Source organism: Clytia hemisphaerica, unplaced genomic scaffold (genome assembly GCF_902728285.1).
Source record: "Clytia hemisphaerica strain Z4C2 unplaced genomic scaffold, Clytia hemisphaerica genome assembly, whole genome shotgun sequence".
Lineage (NCBI taxonomy): Eukaryota > Metazoa > Cnidaria > Hydrozoa > Leptothecata > Clytiidae > Clytia > Clytia hemisphaerica.
The window spans coordinates 1389345-1406083 of NW_027103598.1; the positions used below are offsets into that span (position 1 = coordinate 1389345).

General features: G+C 35.5%; 1 protein-coding gene across 2 annotated transcripts; it reads right to left on the reverse strand.

Moving 5' to 3' along the window:
* Positions 1–7347: 7347 nt before the first annotated feature.
* On the reverse strand, positions 7348–16712 carry LOC136801942 (nucleolysin TIAR-like). 2 transcript variants are annotated; one of them, XM_067058639.1, is made up of 13 exons: positions 16559–16712; positions 14247–14281; positions 12852–12969; positions 12549–12644; positions 12073–12133; positions 11380–11467; positions 10920–10995; positions 10597–10693; positions 9924–10010; positions 9621–9705; positions 9249–9324; positions 8003–8158; positions 7348–7699 (listed from the first exon to the last, which is right to left on the reverse strand). In XM_067058639.1, exons 1-13 carry the CDS (start codon positions 16562–16564, stop codon positions 7478–7480), a joined length of 1203 nt encoding a protein of 400 aa, XP_066914740.1. In that variant the 5' UTR covers positions 16565–16712; the 3' UTR covers positions 7348–7477. The 2 variants fall into 2 exon arrangements, with proteins under 2 accessions (XP_066914740.1, XP_066914741.1); XM_067058640.1 differs by having other exon boundaries at positions 7348–7696; positions 16559–16685.
* Between the last annotated feature and the right edge of the window lie 27 nt (positions 16713–16739).

Below are 16739 nucleotides of genomic sequence, written 5' to 3' on the forward strand. Positions count from 1 at the left end.
GATAAAACTAAGTATTTGACGCCAAATAAGATCGTCACTTTTGTCGATCCAAATGGAGTGAAACTGACCGTCAATCCCTCAAAATTTCAATGATTAAAGGAGTGCGCCTTGCTTCCACCCAATGTAGGTCAACCGTCGAAAACTGAGTCCAACTCATCCACCAAGAAGAACTTCAGATTGAAAACAAAAGAAGAAAATAAGAGCGAAGATGCGCAAAGCCTTCAGATGCTTCTCGAGCTAACGAAAGATGATTGCTTCTGGAACATATCAAAAGAGCGTTTAGCTTTCGCCCAAGAACTCATGAAGCAATTGATATTTTTGAAGAGATTATGTTTTTTACGGAGAGATCGTAAATATTGTGTTTAAGACTCGTAACAGCGCTGTTATTGTTTTTACGACGAGTGATGCTGCGTGTACGGCAGCTAAAGTGTTTATGAATGTTGGACAAGAAATGAGATTGTATGTACGCTGGTTGAATGATATGACATAATGCAAACAAAACAGAATAGACCCTTAAAACGATAAATAGTTATTTTCTTGTTTGAGTTCCATTGAGGATCAGAGAATTTGACAGATTTTATATTCCTTATAACCGATCCAAGCAGCAAATTTCGAGACTCTGGCCGCCATGACTATTAAGCATTCACGCTTATTCAATCTTAAATTTAAATTTTTAATGGAAATAGCGTTCTCGTAGAGGAAACTCTAGCGAGCGTTTCTTAAACAATAGGAGACGATTCTCATGAATCAATTTTCCAAATTCTCCAGGGAGTTATTAATCCACAACAATTCTATATACTGTAGCGGTCTAATAATGAGACCCCAATGTTTTTTTGGTTTTCAATTCGCGGTAGAATTTAAATATAAGCGTAAATGTGTTCTAAGTTTTTACTGTAAATAGTTCAAAAAATTTTGAGAAAAATGATTCCTGATAACTTACTTAAGTGGAATAATTGTTGCTAATTTTCCAGCATGAGATTCAAGTTAATTTTCTTGTAATGTGACGTAGGATAAAACTAAGTATTTGACGCCAAATAAGATCGTCACTTTTGTCGATCCACAAATGGCGTGAAACTGACCGTCAATCCCTCAAAATTTCAATGATTAAAGGAGTGCGCCTTGCTTCCACCCAATGTAGGTCAACCGTCGAAAACTGAGTCCAACTCATCCACCAAGAAGAACTTCAGATTGAAAACAAAAGAAGAAAATAAGAGCGAAGATGCGCAAAGCCTTCAGATGCTTCTCGAGCTAACGAAAAATGATTGCTTCTGGAACATATCAAAAGAGCGTTTAGCTTTCGCCCAAGAACTCATGAAGCAATTGATATTTTTGAAGAGATTATGTTTTTTGCATTTTAAATGGCTTCATGGATGACATCAATTTGAAAACGCCAAAAATAAACTTCCGTGTGACCAAAAAGAATTAAGTTACGGTACATGATGAAAATTTTCATAAACAGTTTGAACAAGTAGTCAATGGAGAAAGTTACCGTGCCGGTCTTAATAATTTTTGTTTTGAAGAAAACCAGCATATCCCTTTACGATTACGCCAGATCTGCTAAGTGTATCTAAGCAAAGCATCCCTAATCAACAACGTCTGTCTCAATAAATCTGCAGCGGAGACAAAAATTCTTTGAAAGCTGTTGTACCTGAAAAATGGCTACCTTCTGTCATTATATACACGCGATTCAATCAATCTTTTTTTCTCTTTACAGTAGATTATGTGTAGTTGAAGTGTGAGATGTATATGATGTTTTTACTCTAGATTTTAATCTTGTTTTTATTCTAATTTTTAGCCTGATGATGATCTCAAAAATGATCGAAATATATTGTAAAAAATAAAAATCAAAAAGATTATGTTGGTTCCTCTTTATGAGGGAGACAAGAAAGGCTATAATTTTAAACGAATTCGCATTAGGTTGCGGTTTTGTATTCGTTAAAAAGCTCATCCCGAGTGGGGTATTATTAAAAAAAGAAAAAATCTAAAAATTTAAAGATTAAGATAACCAAGCTCAAGCCGAGTGGACCTAGTTGAAGATTAATGTTATAAGAAAATGGAACAAAAGGCAAAATGAAAAATCAGAAAAAATACCAAGCCAATCGCGAGAATGGCTCATTTTACCTAAAAATGACAAAAGAGAAATTCCCCAAATATTTCAGCCAAGATAAATTTTCCAGAAAAAAACGGCTTTAGCCACTTTTTAGAGAACCTTGTCCTCTGTCTTTTACTTTTCAGAACGAACTTCTGATTAAAGGACTGGGGGAGTTTTAAAATAAAGCCTTCGTTTTTAGAATCGTAGATTGCGTTCGTGTATTTGAAACCGCGCACTTTATAGAAAGCCTAGGTCTTCAGATTATATATTTCATTTCCAGCTACTGAGATACAACCTGGATATTTATAATATTTTTCAAGAATGTCGGCAAGAACATGTGTATTTCTTGTGGATTCTTTCGCTTAATTAATGGTCTCGTAGTTGTCTTTTATTTTACCACTTTCTTGAAATGTATGTAGTTGAAAGGAGACTTAGAAAGTTGGTGTCTGCGAAGTTTCGATCCCTGATTTAGTATTCGTAAGCATCATAAAGGTTCGTAATGCATGCATATTATTTGATTCAAGAATATAAAATAGGTTTTGATCTTCCTGGCTTCACTCTAAGACTTTGTACTCTTTAAAACTGATTAATGCTTTTTAAATGGACTGAACTATACTTAGCTTTATATCTCAGCCGGATAGGCTCTTCTTTTTCTTTTCCCACAGGGACACCCTTTTCTGAGATTGTAATTTTCTCAACAGTATTTTTCAATTGCAACAAATTCACCATTTTTTTTCTTCTTCTGTCGACTTTCTCTCAGATAACAAGAGTGTTGCCAAAAATGTCAAAATATATTAGATTTCCAATATTACTAATCGTAATCGTAGCGCACTTACCGTTTGTCTTTTTTTATTCTAATAGAGTTATTTTTATAATTTCATTTTTCTGCAGAGGAGAGCATGAAATCGTTCCTCGACGTTCGAAATTGCAATAAAACCCGGGGGGGGGGGCATCTAAAACGTAAAGTGACCCCCGACGTTTGACGATATGGGAAAACTTTGTGGACATTTTTTGGGAGTTCCGGAGGCATTTAAGGGTCAGGACCATTTTCGAGCAAAATTTTTTTGGCAAGACATTACCCTTTACAAGATAGAATAACATCAGCACCCCCTCCAGAGAAATAAAAGTAAAAATACAGAAGACTGAAAGATTTTTCTTTTTGGAAATGTTTCTCTGTAATGAAATATCACTTCGTTAGCTAGTCTTACAAGAAGATTGGACGATCTAATGCAAAAGGCGCCTTCTCCCAAAGGAAATTTCCACCTGTTTGTTATGTTTTTTTGTTTTCCCACGTGACTTTTTGTTTTGTTTTGTTGTTTTGTTTTCTTGACAGCGCGCGACAATGACATTCACAACTCCTATACTTCCTTAGGAAAAATTTGGCCGAAAGAAAAATTTGGCTGATTTAGCCAAAATCCGTCAAATTAAATGGTGTTGAAAAATCTCAAACTTATGAGCGGGGGGGGGGGGGTGGAATAAGAATGTCCTGGTGCATAATTTCGAAAAATTATTAGCTGGGGGTGGCTCCTGGCGAAATCATGATTTCCACTTGTAATATAGGAACATTTCTCCCCCCCAGTCTTTCATGAATTTCAACGGACTTGAAAGTCACCTTTCGAACGTGTAATATCGAATCTATTGAAAATCTAATATTCACGGATTTCCATCCATTGAAAGTGTCTTATATATTCAATATTTTGAAAATATGAAATTTTCATGTCGTTTAAAATCTCTGAAATATGGATTTCACCACGGATTCCGTGATTGCCGAATTTACCCTTTTTGAGATATGGCGCGCACTCTAACTGGCGGCATAGATCTTCAACAGGGGGTCAATAGAAAACCAATGTATTCGTTGATTCGTATTTAAATGTAAATAGTTTTAGAGATTACTCCAGTTTAGTTTAAATCACTCGAATATTTTATCGAGAACGCCTAATTGTTGGTGTCTATGTTATATTTTGAGTATCTTAAGCAAATTAATAAGTAACCCCCTGACCAGATGCCAGATTCGCTTTACGAATCAACATTAAAACAGTTTTCAATTTTGTGGTTTCTTTGATTGAGGTACTTGTAGTGGTGGAATGATAACTGATCTGGGTCTGGTGTACGAAAATGAAAGGAGAAATTAATTCAACACCAAATCATATGTGTAAGTTTTCTTCACCGATTTCTATCTATTTTTGCTATTCTATATATAAACTAAGGGCGTCAGACAACACTCATTTAGGATTTTTGCCTTTTTTTGCATTTTTTTCTTTAATTTGCTTTGCGATTGTCATTCATTCACCCAGATCAGGGGTCTATTTCTACTTTTTTTTTACTTTTTTGTAATGTTTTTTCCTTTACTGTCTGTTTGTTGTCAAATTTTGACTCTTTTGTCTTTCTACACACAGTCGGATGCTGTATATCATAACCTGAACCCCGCGAAACCATTTTCGTCACGTCAACAGGGTTAAGTACGGAAATTATCTGCTATTTGTATCTTACTTTTTTAAAAGAACTTAGTAGATAATTTGCTATATATGAGTATTTCAATTTTTTTTTTGAGCAATGCAAGTTTTTGGCAAGCTTCTTCTCAATTTTGACTATTCTGAGATATGATTAAAAGGTTTCTTGTTTGTGATGATGAGGAGCAACTCTAATCAGTTTGTTATTTTTATGCAGGTAATGCCTTCTCAATCACTGAAACTTGGACCACTCTCTGCACCATAAAGGACAAATCCAGATTCGCTACACCACATGATTCTGACACGACAAAACGAGAAAGGATTCTCTAACAGAATTAAATTAAATTTTTTCACCCCCCCAATTCTAGTCCATTTGCTTACAAGGAACCTTTTTCTCGAAACTAGAGATCAAATAAAATTTCCCGCGCGGGGGGGGGCACTAGTCAACTTGGGTATGGGGACGTTTGCTGGGTAGGGTCCCTTTTTTTCTACTATACTAACAGGGGAGGGATGCAAATTTTCCACTTTTCAAGATGAGTTTCCTGATAGGGCGAATTATTTTGATTATTTGGACCTTTTCAGGGTGGAAATGTAGAAAATTTAAAAGTTTTTCGGCTACTTTGATTAATTTTTGCATTCCAGGGTGAAAATGAGGAGATTTTAATTTTTTATTTGACAGGGTTCAATTTTGCCAAAAGTCCACATTCTTATAGATCAAACTTTTCGTGATACGATTCATATTTTACTTTTGATAGTTTGACCATATATTATCGATTTTCCAATTTCTTCAGAGAACACATGAAACTGACACTATCTTTGAAGAAGCTGATGACTATGATCTGAAAATCGAGTTATTGGAAGTGGACGGTTACTATTTCTTGATGTTTTGCGTGTTTGATTTCAAAGAGCTAAAAGGCTTGAAATAGGCGCTCCTGCATCTTTGGAATTTTAATACAACGTTGACCCATTATCAGTGTAACTTATTGTGTGTATATTATCTTAAGTTTGCCCATAGTGTATACACAGCATTTTGTATTTTCCGTATTTTTTACTTGCTAATTCGTTATTAAATTTAAAATTACTTTCTCTTATTTAATAGCCTTTTATTCTTCTAATATTGAAAATTAATACATTAAAATGAAATTAATATTTTATTTATTTTTTTTTTTTTTTATGTACCTGTGTCTTCCCTTCCTTTTCTCTCTATTCATTACATTTCTACTACTTTAAACTTTTGCAATTTATTTTTTTTTTTTTTTTTTTTTTTTTTTTTTTTTTTTTTTTTTTTTTGTTCTGGAATGAGTTATCACACACGCCCCACCCACCACACCACCCCACCCCCCCCCCCCACACTAGATTCAAAACTAAAACTTCTGTGTTGTGAAATGTTTTAAAACTTGAATTACATTCCATTAAAGTTAGTTTTAAATTTAATATTTTTCTCCCTTCTAAACTTTAAAAACTTGAAACTGTGTATTGTTGTCCTGACACGGGTGGGGCCCCTGCCTTGCTTTCGCCATCTCCTCTCGCCCACCCACCCCACAACCCGCCGCCCCATGTCGTCCCTCGCTGGACCTATCGCGAGTCTAGACTCCTTCTCGCGTACACCCGACACCGGCACTCCGCTAGCCACGGGTTTCGTTCACCTTGCCCTGCCTACCCCAGTCTCGCGCGCCTCCCTCGCGCTGGGTCTCGCGACGCCGGTCCATCTCGCTCCTCTTCGTACCTCAGTGTTCTCGCGGCCTTATCTCTCGGAGAGTCTTCACTTTCGCCACGCACATTGAGTATTTTTTGTACTTTGGCTCGCGAATAATTAGAAAAAGTTAGATTTCCTATATATTGCTACATTTAGAAATCTATGATTTCGCCCAGTGGACGGCTATTAGTACCCGAGAGTATACTCATCGACCTCATACTTTAAGTGGATTAATTTTGGCGATTGGCAGGAATGAGATTTATGGCAGAGAATTAATTTGGCAAATTGGGAAATTGGAGACACTGAAATGGATGAAAGATACTATAAAATATACTAATTAAATTTTGACGAGGATTTAATTTGGCGAATTTTGTCAAAATTTGGACCTAAGAGAATGGGAAATTCCCCAAGCTTACGTAGTGTGTAATAGCGGGGAATTTCCCCACTTACAAACGATTTTCTGTAAAGCTCGTGGTCCACTTAGCTTTTTTGGTCGCCCAACAACGCACTTACATATTCCGATCTTATTGGATCTAAAGCTCTGAGAGGAGCGGGCCCATATCACCATCGGAGACCTATAGTAGTCACCCGCATCCTTGTGTCTAGCTATCCTTACACTTTTTGCATGAAATGATCTCTGCTGCCTAGAGAAACCTTACAGAAAAATGAAAAATGGTAACCCAAAGGTTCCAGCTGTTAAAATTTTCCCGACCTTCAGAGCTTTAGTGTGTCGGAAGAAAATTTCTACATCGATTACCAGATAAACACAGCTCGAGCGTTTTGTTCGCTGAGCGCTTTTATACTTCCATTGTAAATAAGAAAAACATTACCCGCAAGAGAAAATCAAAACAAAAGCAATTGCACATGATAAAAACAAACACACACACACTATGTTTACCTTCTCGCCCGCTGATTGGCTACTTTAAAAAGAATGCAAAAATCGAGCCGTGCGCGTTGTTCGATGACCAGAAAAGGCCACGTGGACCACGAGCTTAATATATAAATTGAAATTTTACGTGCATGTGAAAAGGAATGATCAACCAGGCAGCAACTAACATTTGCGGAGAACAAACTTAAGTTACAAATACAAATGAAAACTAGAGTAGCAATTTCTTCATTTTTTATAAAATTTTCTTCTTTATAAAATCGACACAAGTTGTTGGTGTAGTTGGGTTTGTAACAATGAAAGCAAAACCTATTTACAAGCGCGCAAGCAGTTCGTTAAAAAAATAAAGTCGGTTAGTTTTGTTGTTGATAACTTTGTTGTTGGTGATCGCCTCCTTGGTTACTTCCAGCACTTTGTTGACCGTAACCTTGGTAACCGTTTTGTTGATAGTTACCACCACTGGCTGCAGGGTTGCCCCCAGCACCGCCGCCATTTTGTTGCATCTGTTGTTGATATTGATATTGTTGCATCCAGTATTGATAATATTGTTGTTGGTAGTATGGATTGTATTGCTGCTGGAATAGATACACAATGAGAAAATTATTTTTACTCTCGTTCAATTATCTGTTGTGTGAAAAGAGCTCTTAGAGAATAGAGAATAGTGGCTATTGAAAAGTAAATATGGCTTCATAGTGTATCTGGGCATCACAGTCTTTGAAATTTAATGTTTTGACTGCCGGATACAAGAAAGTTACTTTAGAAAGTAAGAGGATATGGATTCTAACATTTCCTTAAGAAGAAAGGGAAAGTTTTTTTTAGATGTCAACCCTTAAAAATAGGGGGGAGGTGTTCTATCTGAGAGGATTTGTTTCACTCACCATATATTGTTGCATATATTGTTGTTGCTGTTGAGGAGTCATGTTTTGCATGGCGTGTGTGTGATCTTTGTTGTATCCACCACCATGGTGAGAGTTGTTGTAATTGTTGTGTGGACGGCTGCTACCTCCTTCGGGTCCTTCTTTACCCCACCAACACTGTTATTAAGAAAAAGTCAAGTTTAAAGGGGAATTAATGTTTCAAATTTGTCAACAAACAAATGACAGATTCAAATACTGTAGAGCTCATTGAGACGATTTCAAATATATATGGTTTATAGGGCTTTACTCTTCTACATCCGGAATGGGCTCTTCCAGAAAAAAATTGTACATGGGGGGTGGAGGATATTTTGTCCAGGGGGTAGCAAAAAATCAAAATTTGCTCTGTCTGGGGGGTCAACAGATGATTGTCCGGGGTGTAAAACCTATTGTCTGGGGGGCCAAAAGTCACTCTGTTCGGGGGGTAAATCACTAAAAATTGTTATATCCTCCACCCCCCATTTACAATTTTTTTCTGGAAGAACCCAATAAGAGTTCTTTGAAAATTCCCTTGTGTTGCTATCGATACGAAAAATGTGACATAGGGTGCGAACTGTGTTTCTCTTTTTTATATGCAGTTTTTGAGTTTCTTTTTACCGTCAGTGAATTTACTGCACCTTTGGAATACTAACTACATTCTCCTAGTTTTATGTCTTCGACGTTTTGCTATAATTACTCTAAAAAAGATTCATTTCTAACGTTTTATATCTCTTTTACATAGAGTGTAACAGTGAGAATAGTTGCAGTGCACTTTACGTCAAAAAATACACAGAGGGGGAGTTTTTCTCCATTGTAGAGTCAAAATTGTGAGAAATTAAAGATTAATAACTCAATGAATAAAAGACATTTTGAAGTGGTTCTTTTTTGTTCGATCACATTTTTCTTCCTCTTTAATGTTTGGAAAACAAATTTCAGGGTTAATTCCAAACGTTAATTCCCCTTTAAATTCTCTTAGGGTGAGAATTTCTTTGTTTGCAAAACTGTTGATTTTCAGTTAAGTTTTGCATGATATTGAACCAAATAAGTGCCAAACAACACTTGTTAAACAACATTTTTGACCGGCCAAATCTAATTCCAAACTCAATGCTTCTTCACAACAAAATGCAATGATTCAGGCAAAGTTTGAGATCTTTTTAAAGAAATCTAAGTTCTATAGCTTTAGCCATTGTTTGCCTGCTGTGACAAAAGAAAGTGATAAGTTTTGCATTACCTTTAAGGTTGATCCCATTAAATCACTTCCGTTCGTTTTAACGATTGCTGTAGCTGCGGCAGCGTGTGATTCGAATCTAAGACGAAGAAATTTGTTTTGATCATTGTTTTACAAACTGTTTTTGCAAGCTCAACACTTTTTACAGCGATCCAGACCTCACTTTTTATACTGTCGATTTGGCTTTAATCAAAACCGCTTAAATTTTACTATCTACTTTTTTTTAACAGACTAAATAGAATTTCAACATGGTAGAGAAAGTTTTACACCTGAAATCGTCAGTCATTTCAGTCATTTGAAAGCAAATATCTTAGGAATTTACCTAAAACGATCATTTTGTGACTGTAACCCTTTTGATTTGCAGAAAATATTTACCTAACAAATGCGTAGTTTTTGGCAGGAAAGATCCTAACATCAGTAACTTTTCCATGATCTTCAAAATGTCTTCTGATTTGTGCATCTATTTAGAAAATAATAAAAATATGAAAGCAAACTGCAGACAGAAGAATTTCGAGAATTTTCCAAAGAGCTAACAATTTTTCATATTGACTTTAAAACAAATCGAATGCACTCTGTACGCCATGGCCTGGCCATAAAACGAACATAACACTATAGAAAGAAAGGTAGTTTACTTTGAAAAATATAGTGATTGCTGAAGATTAATCAGACATTGTATACCTTGACAATTAACAGGGATCCCACCAACGTAAACCGTGCAATTGGTTGTTTCTGTTTCTCGGAATACTTCATCATAGTCTAACTCCTCTGCAGAGAGAAATATTTTAAGAAAAAAAAAATCATTTTATTTGCTGAAAATTTAAGGAAATGAAATTCTACCGTTGAATGAAGACTTCGACTAAAATTGCTATTACTTTAATTGGATAAAGAAATCACGAAATTTTTTCGATTTAATTTTGCAAGTTAATTGTTTCGAAAAATTCTGTGCAGACTTAATCTAGAAAACGAGCCTGAAAAAAGCTGAAAATTTTCATTTTTTGGCATGAATAGTGTTTTGACTGGTTCCTCCACTGAAAAAGAGTTTTTTTAATTTCACGTTGATTTAATCTTGCAAGTCAGCAATCTCACACATTTTCTTTGCAAAATTTAATTTTGTGGAAGTTAATCCAATTCAAGTATTCTAACTCGAAGGTTGCTTTTTCCCTTTGCATGCCATCTATTTGGTTACCCATAATACTTTATGATTTTTTTTTTGAGATTTTAGTAATGACACTCTGGATCATGTAGAATTTAACTTTCTAATCAAAGCTGATTACAAATTTCATTCTTTAATGTTTTCTGTGAGTCGTTTCCAAGCCATTGTTAATAGTTTTAAAAAAAGCAAAAAACATACCTCGCTTTTGGTTTTGATTTCTTGTTGCCCAATTTGTCTTGATGCTCCTTGTTTTCAACATAGCCTGGTTCATGTCTCTGATAGCTTTTTCAGCATCCTAAAATAATCGTTTTTCACCTTGCAAATTCATGATATTTTAACCTTGTCTTTCATGCACCAAAAAATCATTAAAAGTTGAGATTAAAACTTCAGCTGCAAATACAAAGAATCTTTTTATGACCTTTTTAAAAAGTTGATTCTTTTCTGAAGGAGTCACAATTTAACACATGGGAAATACAAAAACAATATAAATAGATTCACACTCACAGATAGAAAGTACTCACAGGTTTGTTTGTGTAAGAGATGAATCCTATGTTTTTACTTTTGTTTGTGACTGGATCCCTGACAACTTTGATATTTCTGAAAGAAGGATTTAAACTTAAAAATAACAAAATGCACTTTTACAAGAAGTCTAAACTAAAATAACAAAAAGTAATAATTAAGTAAAAGAAAGGCATGCTGAAATACCAAAAAATTGAAATAATGAAAAAGAAATAAAAAAGAAAAAATGAGACAAATAGAATAACTATAGAGATTTACTCTTTTGCAATTCAGGTTGCTTTGATGTTTTCATTTTTGTTGGAGCCATCTACAATAATTATGAGATGATAAAATTATCATTTAGCAATTTATGAAAAAATAAATTTGAAAGTTTTAAATTGATATTGATATAAAAACAAGAAAATATGAAGATGGAAAAAGGATTAATAAAAGTGACAACTAATGAGTTAAAGAAAAACTTACATGATTTCTCCAAAGACTTCAAAGGCAGTTCTTAAGTCATTCTCGTCAATGGTGTCATCCAAGTTTCCAACATATATTGTGACACTTGCTAAAAGTAAAACAAGTAAAAGTTTTTTTCAATTTTGATTTCAACATGAAATTTTAATTATACTCTAGCACTACTTAGTTTAAAATACAGTGGTCAAAGCAAAGTTTTCATCACAGACGGAAATAGACTTTAAACAACAAATCTGGCCAGATTCTTCATGTTTTGCTGAATTTTTGTTGAATTTGGTGACGGAAAAGCCTCTTTTTGCACCTTGCTAAGACGGAAATCCGTCTGAGACGGAAGAACTTTAAACACTGAAAATAACAGGCAGTCAGGTTGTATGTACACAAACTCAGTATCTACGGCTTATTTCAAAATTCATTGCCGTAGAGGGTCTGTTGTCATTGTCTTTTCTCATTTGAGATTTTTCAAACCGACTGCTGCAATGGAGTGTTGGTGAGAGAGGGGAGACCATGAGAGAAGTGGTTGCTATTTTAAAATCATACTTCATCGCAGAGGTCTCTAGACAGGAATTTTTAATTAAACAGACAGTGAGCACCTAGAGTGTACTAAGAAGCGATAAACGCCAGGTACACTGTGGTACAGAGTAGCAGTCAGGTGGCATACAGAAAATAAAATGCATTAATAAATTAAAAAATATTTACTGCCAATAACTTTTGGAGGTCCTCCTGTTGTTGTATTTGTTGCCCAATTAACTTTCACTTTCTGTGGAAAAAAAATAAATATACACATTCTTTTTTTTAAGAAACTAGTTTTACCAAGCAGCCTCAATGTTTCTTAAAAAATCGGCCTTTTGAGCCTTAAATGTTTCTACACTTTTTGACATAATCAGCCTAATTTCATGCAAAGAAAAAAAATTTCTTTTGATTGGAAGGTTCTTAAAAAAAACGAATTAAAAAATGTTATTTTCTCATTCTCAGCCTCAGCATGTTTCTTAGATGTTTCTTAGTTTTTAGGCATTTTGAGCCTCATGTTTCTTAAAAGTGTGTTTCTTAAAAAAAAAATTTCATTTTTCATGATAGAAAGGTCTCATTGTTGATTTAGGTTTTGCCCACATGAATCTCAAATTATCCACTGTTACATTCATTCAGGATATTTCCCTGCCATAAGGATTTGTTACCTTTCCACAAAAATCACGACCATTCAAAAATGTCATTGCTTGACAAGCAGCATTGTTATCTTCAAATTGGACAAAGCAATAACCATCTGGATTATTCTGAAACAGAAATACAAATTTGAAATATGATGGAAATTCATTATTATGTCGGCATGGGTGATTTTGGTGACTTGATAGGCTTATATTCAATATACCTTGAACTTCCTTAATTCAGGATAATGCAAGCCTTAATAATTAATATATAAAAGTTGAACATTTTCACTAATTCACCCTTTAGATTTCCTTTTTTAATAAGATAATTATTACCATATCACCAGGAAACATATTGCATGCAAGAATTTTGTTTTCAATATGTCCAAGTCCAGTTTTGAGAATATTTATCATCATAGCGTCTGTAACTCTTTTATCCAAATTTCCAACATACCTATAAAAGAATTACTTCCATTTATAAATATTCATTATTGAGCAATGTTTGTTGGAAAGGACCACTTGACTACAATTTTTTAACTGCTAATCCAATCCAAGAACCATAGTCATCATCATATTTTCTATGTTTTGTATTTATGGCCTCAGTTAGCTATGTTTATCGGGACCTTAAGTATATGACCCAACATTTAAGATTTCTAATACATGAGGATTCTTGTCACAATCTAGCTGTGAGACAAATTTGTCAAAATAGTTTCTCTTTTCTTTTTCTATTTGGTTGAGTCGCAGGAGGCTTAGAGGCCAATTTTCGCAACTATAGACGCTTTCAATTAGCGCCCCGTCAGTACCTTGAACTGACTACCCAATTCCCCTCACATGGCATGGGTTGACCCGGGCGAAGGTTTATTCACTTGCCAAGTGAACCGCTGCGAGTGGGAATCGAACCTCAGTCACCTGTGCAGCAACCAAGGTCAATGACCATATACCACAGCGCCTTTCTTTTCATTAAAATGTTAACGAAATTTTCGTTCATTTTGTCTTTGTTTGCTGAATCTACCCAACGAACCTAACAACTCTTCGAGATGCTATGTATCCTTTGAGCACCTAACGAGTACAGGACAAACAAAGGGATTTGCTCAGCTTTTTTCAGTAAATTGAGGAGGGGAAAAAATCCAAGCCACAAATGACAGATTGAAACAAATATATGAAGGGTGGGATTTTACAGCCGCTCGTTGTGCAAGGCACTGAGAGGCAACGGATGCCAAAGAGAAGGGCCGTTTGAAATGCGGCAACCTTATTGGTGGAAATTTGATAAACAGCTGTGAAGGAGCGCTGGGAAGCAATCAGTAGAAGAGACAACTTTTGTTATTGTTGCAGATTTCGGAATAAACTTCTGAGGGATTACTTGTCAATGTACATGTACACATGTGTTGTGAGCATTGAATTGTTATAAAGGAAAAGATAAAAGAGGTAAGACCAGCCTAGTTTCTAACCCTGATATAGGAGTTTAAGTTTAGACTGTCTGGTTGGTTTTTCATTGTCTGAATTGACGCCATTTTATTTTGAAAGAATGAATGAACTAATTATTGTTGAATGGTTTTTTAAAAAAGTCCCACAAACCTGAAGTTTTGCTTCAACCAACAGGAGTTTTCCATCCAACATTTCATCCAACATTGGAAAGTCATGTTGGATGAAATGTTGAACTGGTTTGCCCTGGCCTTTAAACAAATCCCTGAATCATTGCCTTCATTACAATTTCTTTAGATGGGAACTTACAGAACTGTTGCATTGGCATCTGGGACATCTTGAGGCTAAAAGAGATAAAAACAAAGGACTTGAAAATTTGCACACATAAAATTTCCCGGGAGCCATAAGCAAATAGTGCCAGGAGGACAGTGTAAAACATGATTTTTAATTACCCAGAAAATCTCAATCGAACAGAACTAATGATTGAAATGTTATAATGGATTCATAGTATCCTCCCCCCCCCCTTTATAAAGGGGGAGAACCAATTTTCAAATTTTGGATGGGTGAGGGGGGGAAATGAAAATTTGAATAGTAAAGGGGGGAAAAAAAAGAGGGGGTAAAATATCGATAGTTGGCAAATTTGGTGGGGGAAGTTGTTTCGATTTTATTTAGGATTTTAATTTTTCATTTCATTGTTGTTTTAAGACTGCTTTTCTAAGCATGTTTGTTTACATTAACCCATTTTCGTTCTATTTTGTCTGGTTTTCCTTTTGCAGCAAAATTTTACGTTTGTGCCAGGTTGAAATTTATATGGGTATATGGGGGGAACTGATATTTTCAGAATTTTCTGGGGGGAAAGCAAAAAAGAGGGGGGAAACTAAAAAACTGAAAAGTCATAGGGGGAAAAAAAAGAGGGGGGAGATTTAAAAAAATCAAGAATTTGGTGGGGGGAAAATACCCTGGAGGACACTATGGGATTTGTATATTTGTCATTTGACTTTGAACCATAATAATCCTCCCTAACTTTTGATCCTTTTTTACCAATGGCCGTTCGTAAAAAATCCCTTGGTTCCCGTCATTCCAACCATCAAAAAGTGGGTATTTTCTGTTTGAACGAAACAGTCCAAGAGGGCGGAATTTTCCTTAGAAAAGGGTGGCAAATGAACGTTTGGTCTTTTTCAGCCCCTTCACAAAAGCTCCGCTGGTTTGTTTTGGTGCTTCCATATGGTAGGGTGGTCAGGCCAAAATTTTCCCCTCAAATTTTGAAAACCAAACTAATTTTATTTGAAAGTCCTTACCTTTGTGAGAAAAATGAGGGGTCATTTGTTAAAATTGGTTAAGTAGTTCCAAAGTTATTCCATTTTCAAACCACAAAAAAACCACCTTTTCAAAGAATCGCCTCCTTACACCACGCCAGCAAGAAATAATTTTCGGAAGCACCAAAATCGCGCCAAAAATGGCGGATGAAATCTAGTCTTCCGTGTGGCGGGGCGTGAGGAGTTTTGCTGGCGCGGTCTGAAAATCGGCCCGATGACTGTTAAACTTTAGCCTATCGCTAATGAGCTGGAAATGATAGCTAAAAACAAATTTTACCAATGAAAAGCTGAAACCCTTAGCTTTCCAACCATATATGGTAGCCCTGATAAAAATTTCAGGAAAGTCCCGAAAAATCGAAATTTCTTCTTTTTTCTCGATTTAAAGACGGCCCGTAGATTATCGAAAAGGCTACCACGTGACAAACTAAAGTACTATCTTTCCCGCGTTTTATAAAAAAAACCGCGAGTCTATAACTAATCCAGCTCATTAGCGATAGGCATTTGAAAAATGGTGGTCAAGGTAGACGGTGGTGCCACGAATTCCGAGTCGCCATTTTTTCACCTTGATGTCTAATAAATGGTATATCTTTTTATTGAAGGTAGGTAATGGGATGGGGTTTTTTTCTTTGTTTTCTCTGATAAATTATGAGTATTTAAAAAAAAAGAATGAACAAGTTTGGAGTTGTTAAGGATAAGTTATGATGGATGGAATGTTCTAATTTTGATTTTTCGACTTTTTCCACGCAAAAAATCCCGACGAGTGCGCACCCTACATATGGTCCGCAATGAAAAATCGGACTTGAAAATTGGGAAAAAACGGAATTAACGGGTTTCAAATTGTTTTTTGGGCGAGATTAACGTTAGCTCTTTCTCTCAAAAAAGAAAACATGGAGGGTGATGGTGGAGTTTCAGCTGTCAGGAATAATTTTTCAGTAGAAAAATCACGGTCGGTCGGGTGACGGGAACCAAACATTTTTTTACGAACGAACATTTTGATAAATGACACCCCTCGTTCATTTTTCTCAAAGAGGTAGCTAAGGTAAGGACTTTCAAATAAATTAGTTTCGTTTTCAAAAATTGAGGGGAAAATTTTGCCTTAAAAACCCTATCATTTGATGTGATTGAAAACATTGAAAACCGTCTGAAATTAGATGAGTGAATGCTAGCTGGAGAGACTAAATTTTGTCCATTTTAATTGACATTTTCAAATTTTAGTCTGAATATTCATTTTGCTTGCTTAAGTACCCACCCCCCTAAGAATGAACAATAATGAGAATGTTTACAAATTCAAACCCCTGTTCTTACCTCCATAGTGAAATCGTTTGTGTTTTGTCGATGGTAATATAATAAAGTTTTAAGGTTTCGAGGAAAGAGGACTTCAGTGTTCTTGCTTCGCTGCTTGCTGCTTGCTCAAAGAGAAGGTTAAGTTAAACGCATGCGCAGTTGGATGAAAACGTCGCGCGTGTCTTGCTCAGTCAAAATACAT

What these genes read in the sequence shown, in the direction of transcription:
- LOC136801942 (XM_067058639.1), bottom strand. An exon ending in ATATGTTTCCTGGTGATATG is followed by an intron (nt 12,645 to 12,851) that starts GTAATAATTATC and finishes TTTCTGTTTCAG; the next exon opens with AATAATCCAGATGGTTATTG. An exon ending in ACCTCCAAAAGTTATTGGCA is followed by an intron (nt 11,468 to 12,072) that starts GTAAATATTTTT and finishes TTTTACTTTTAG; the next exon opens with CAAGTGTCACAATATATGTT.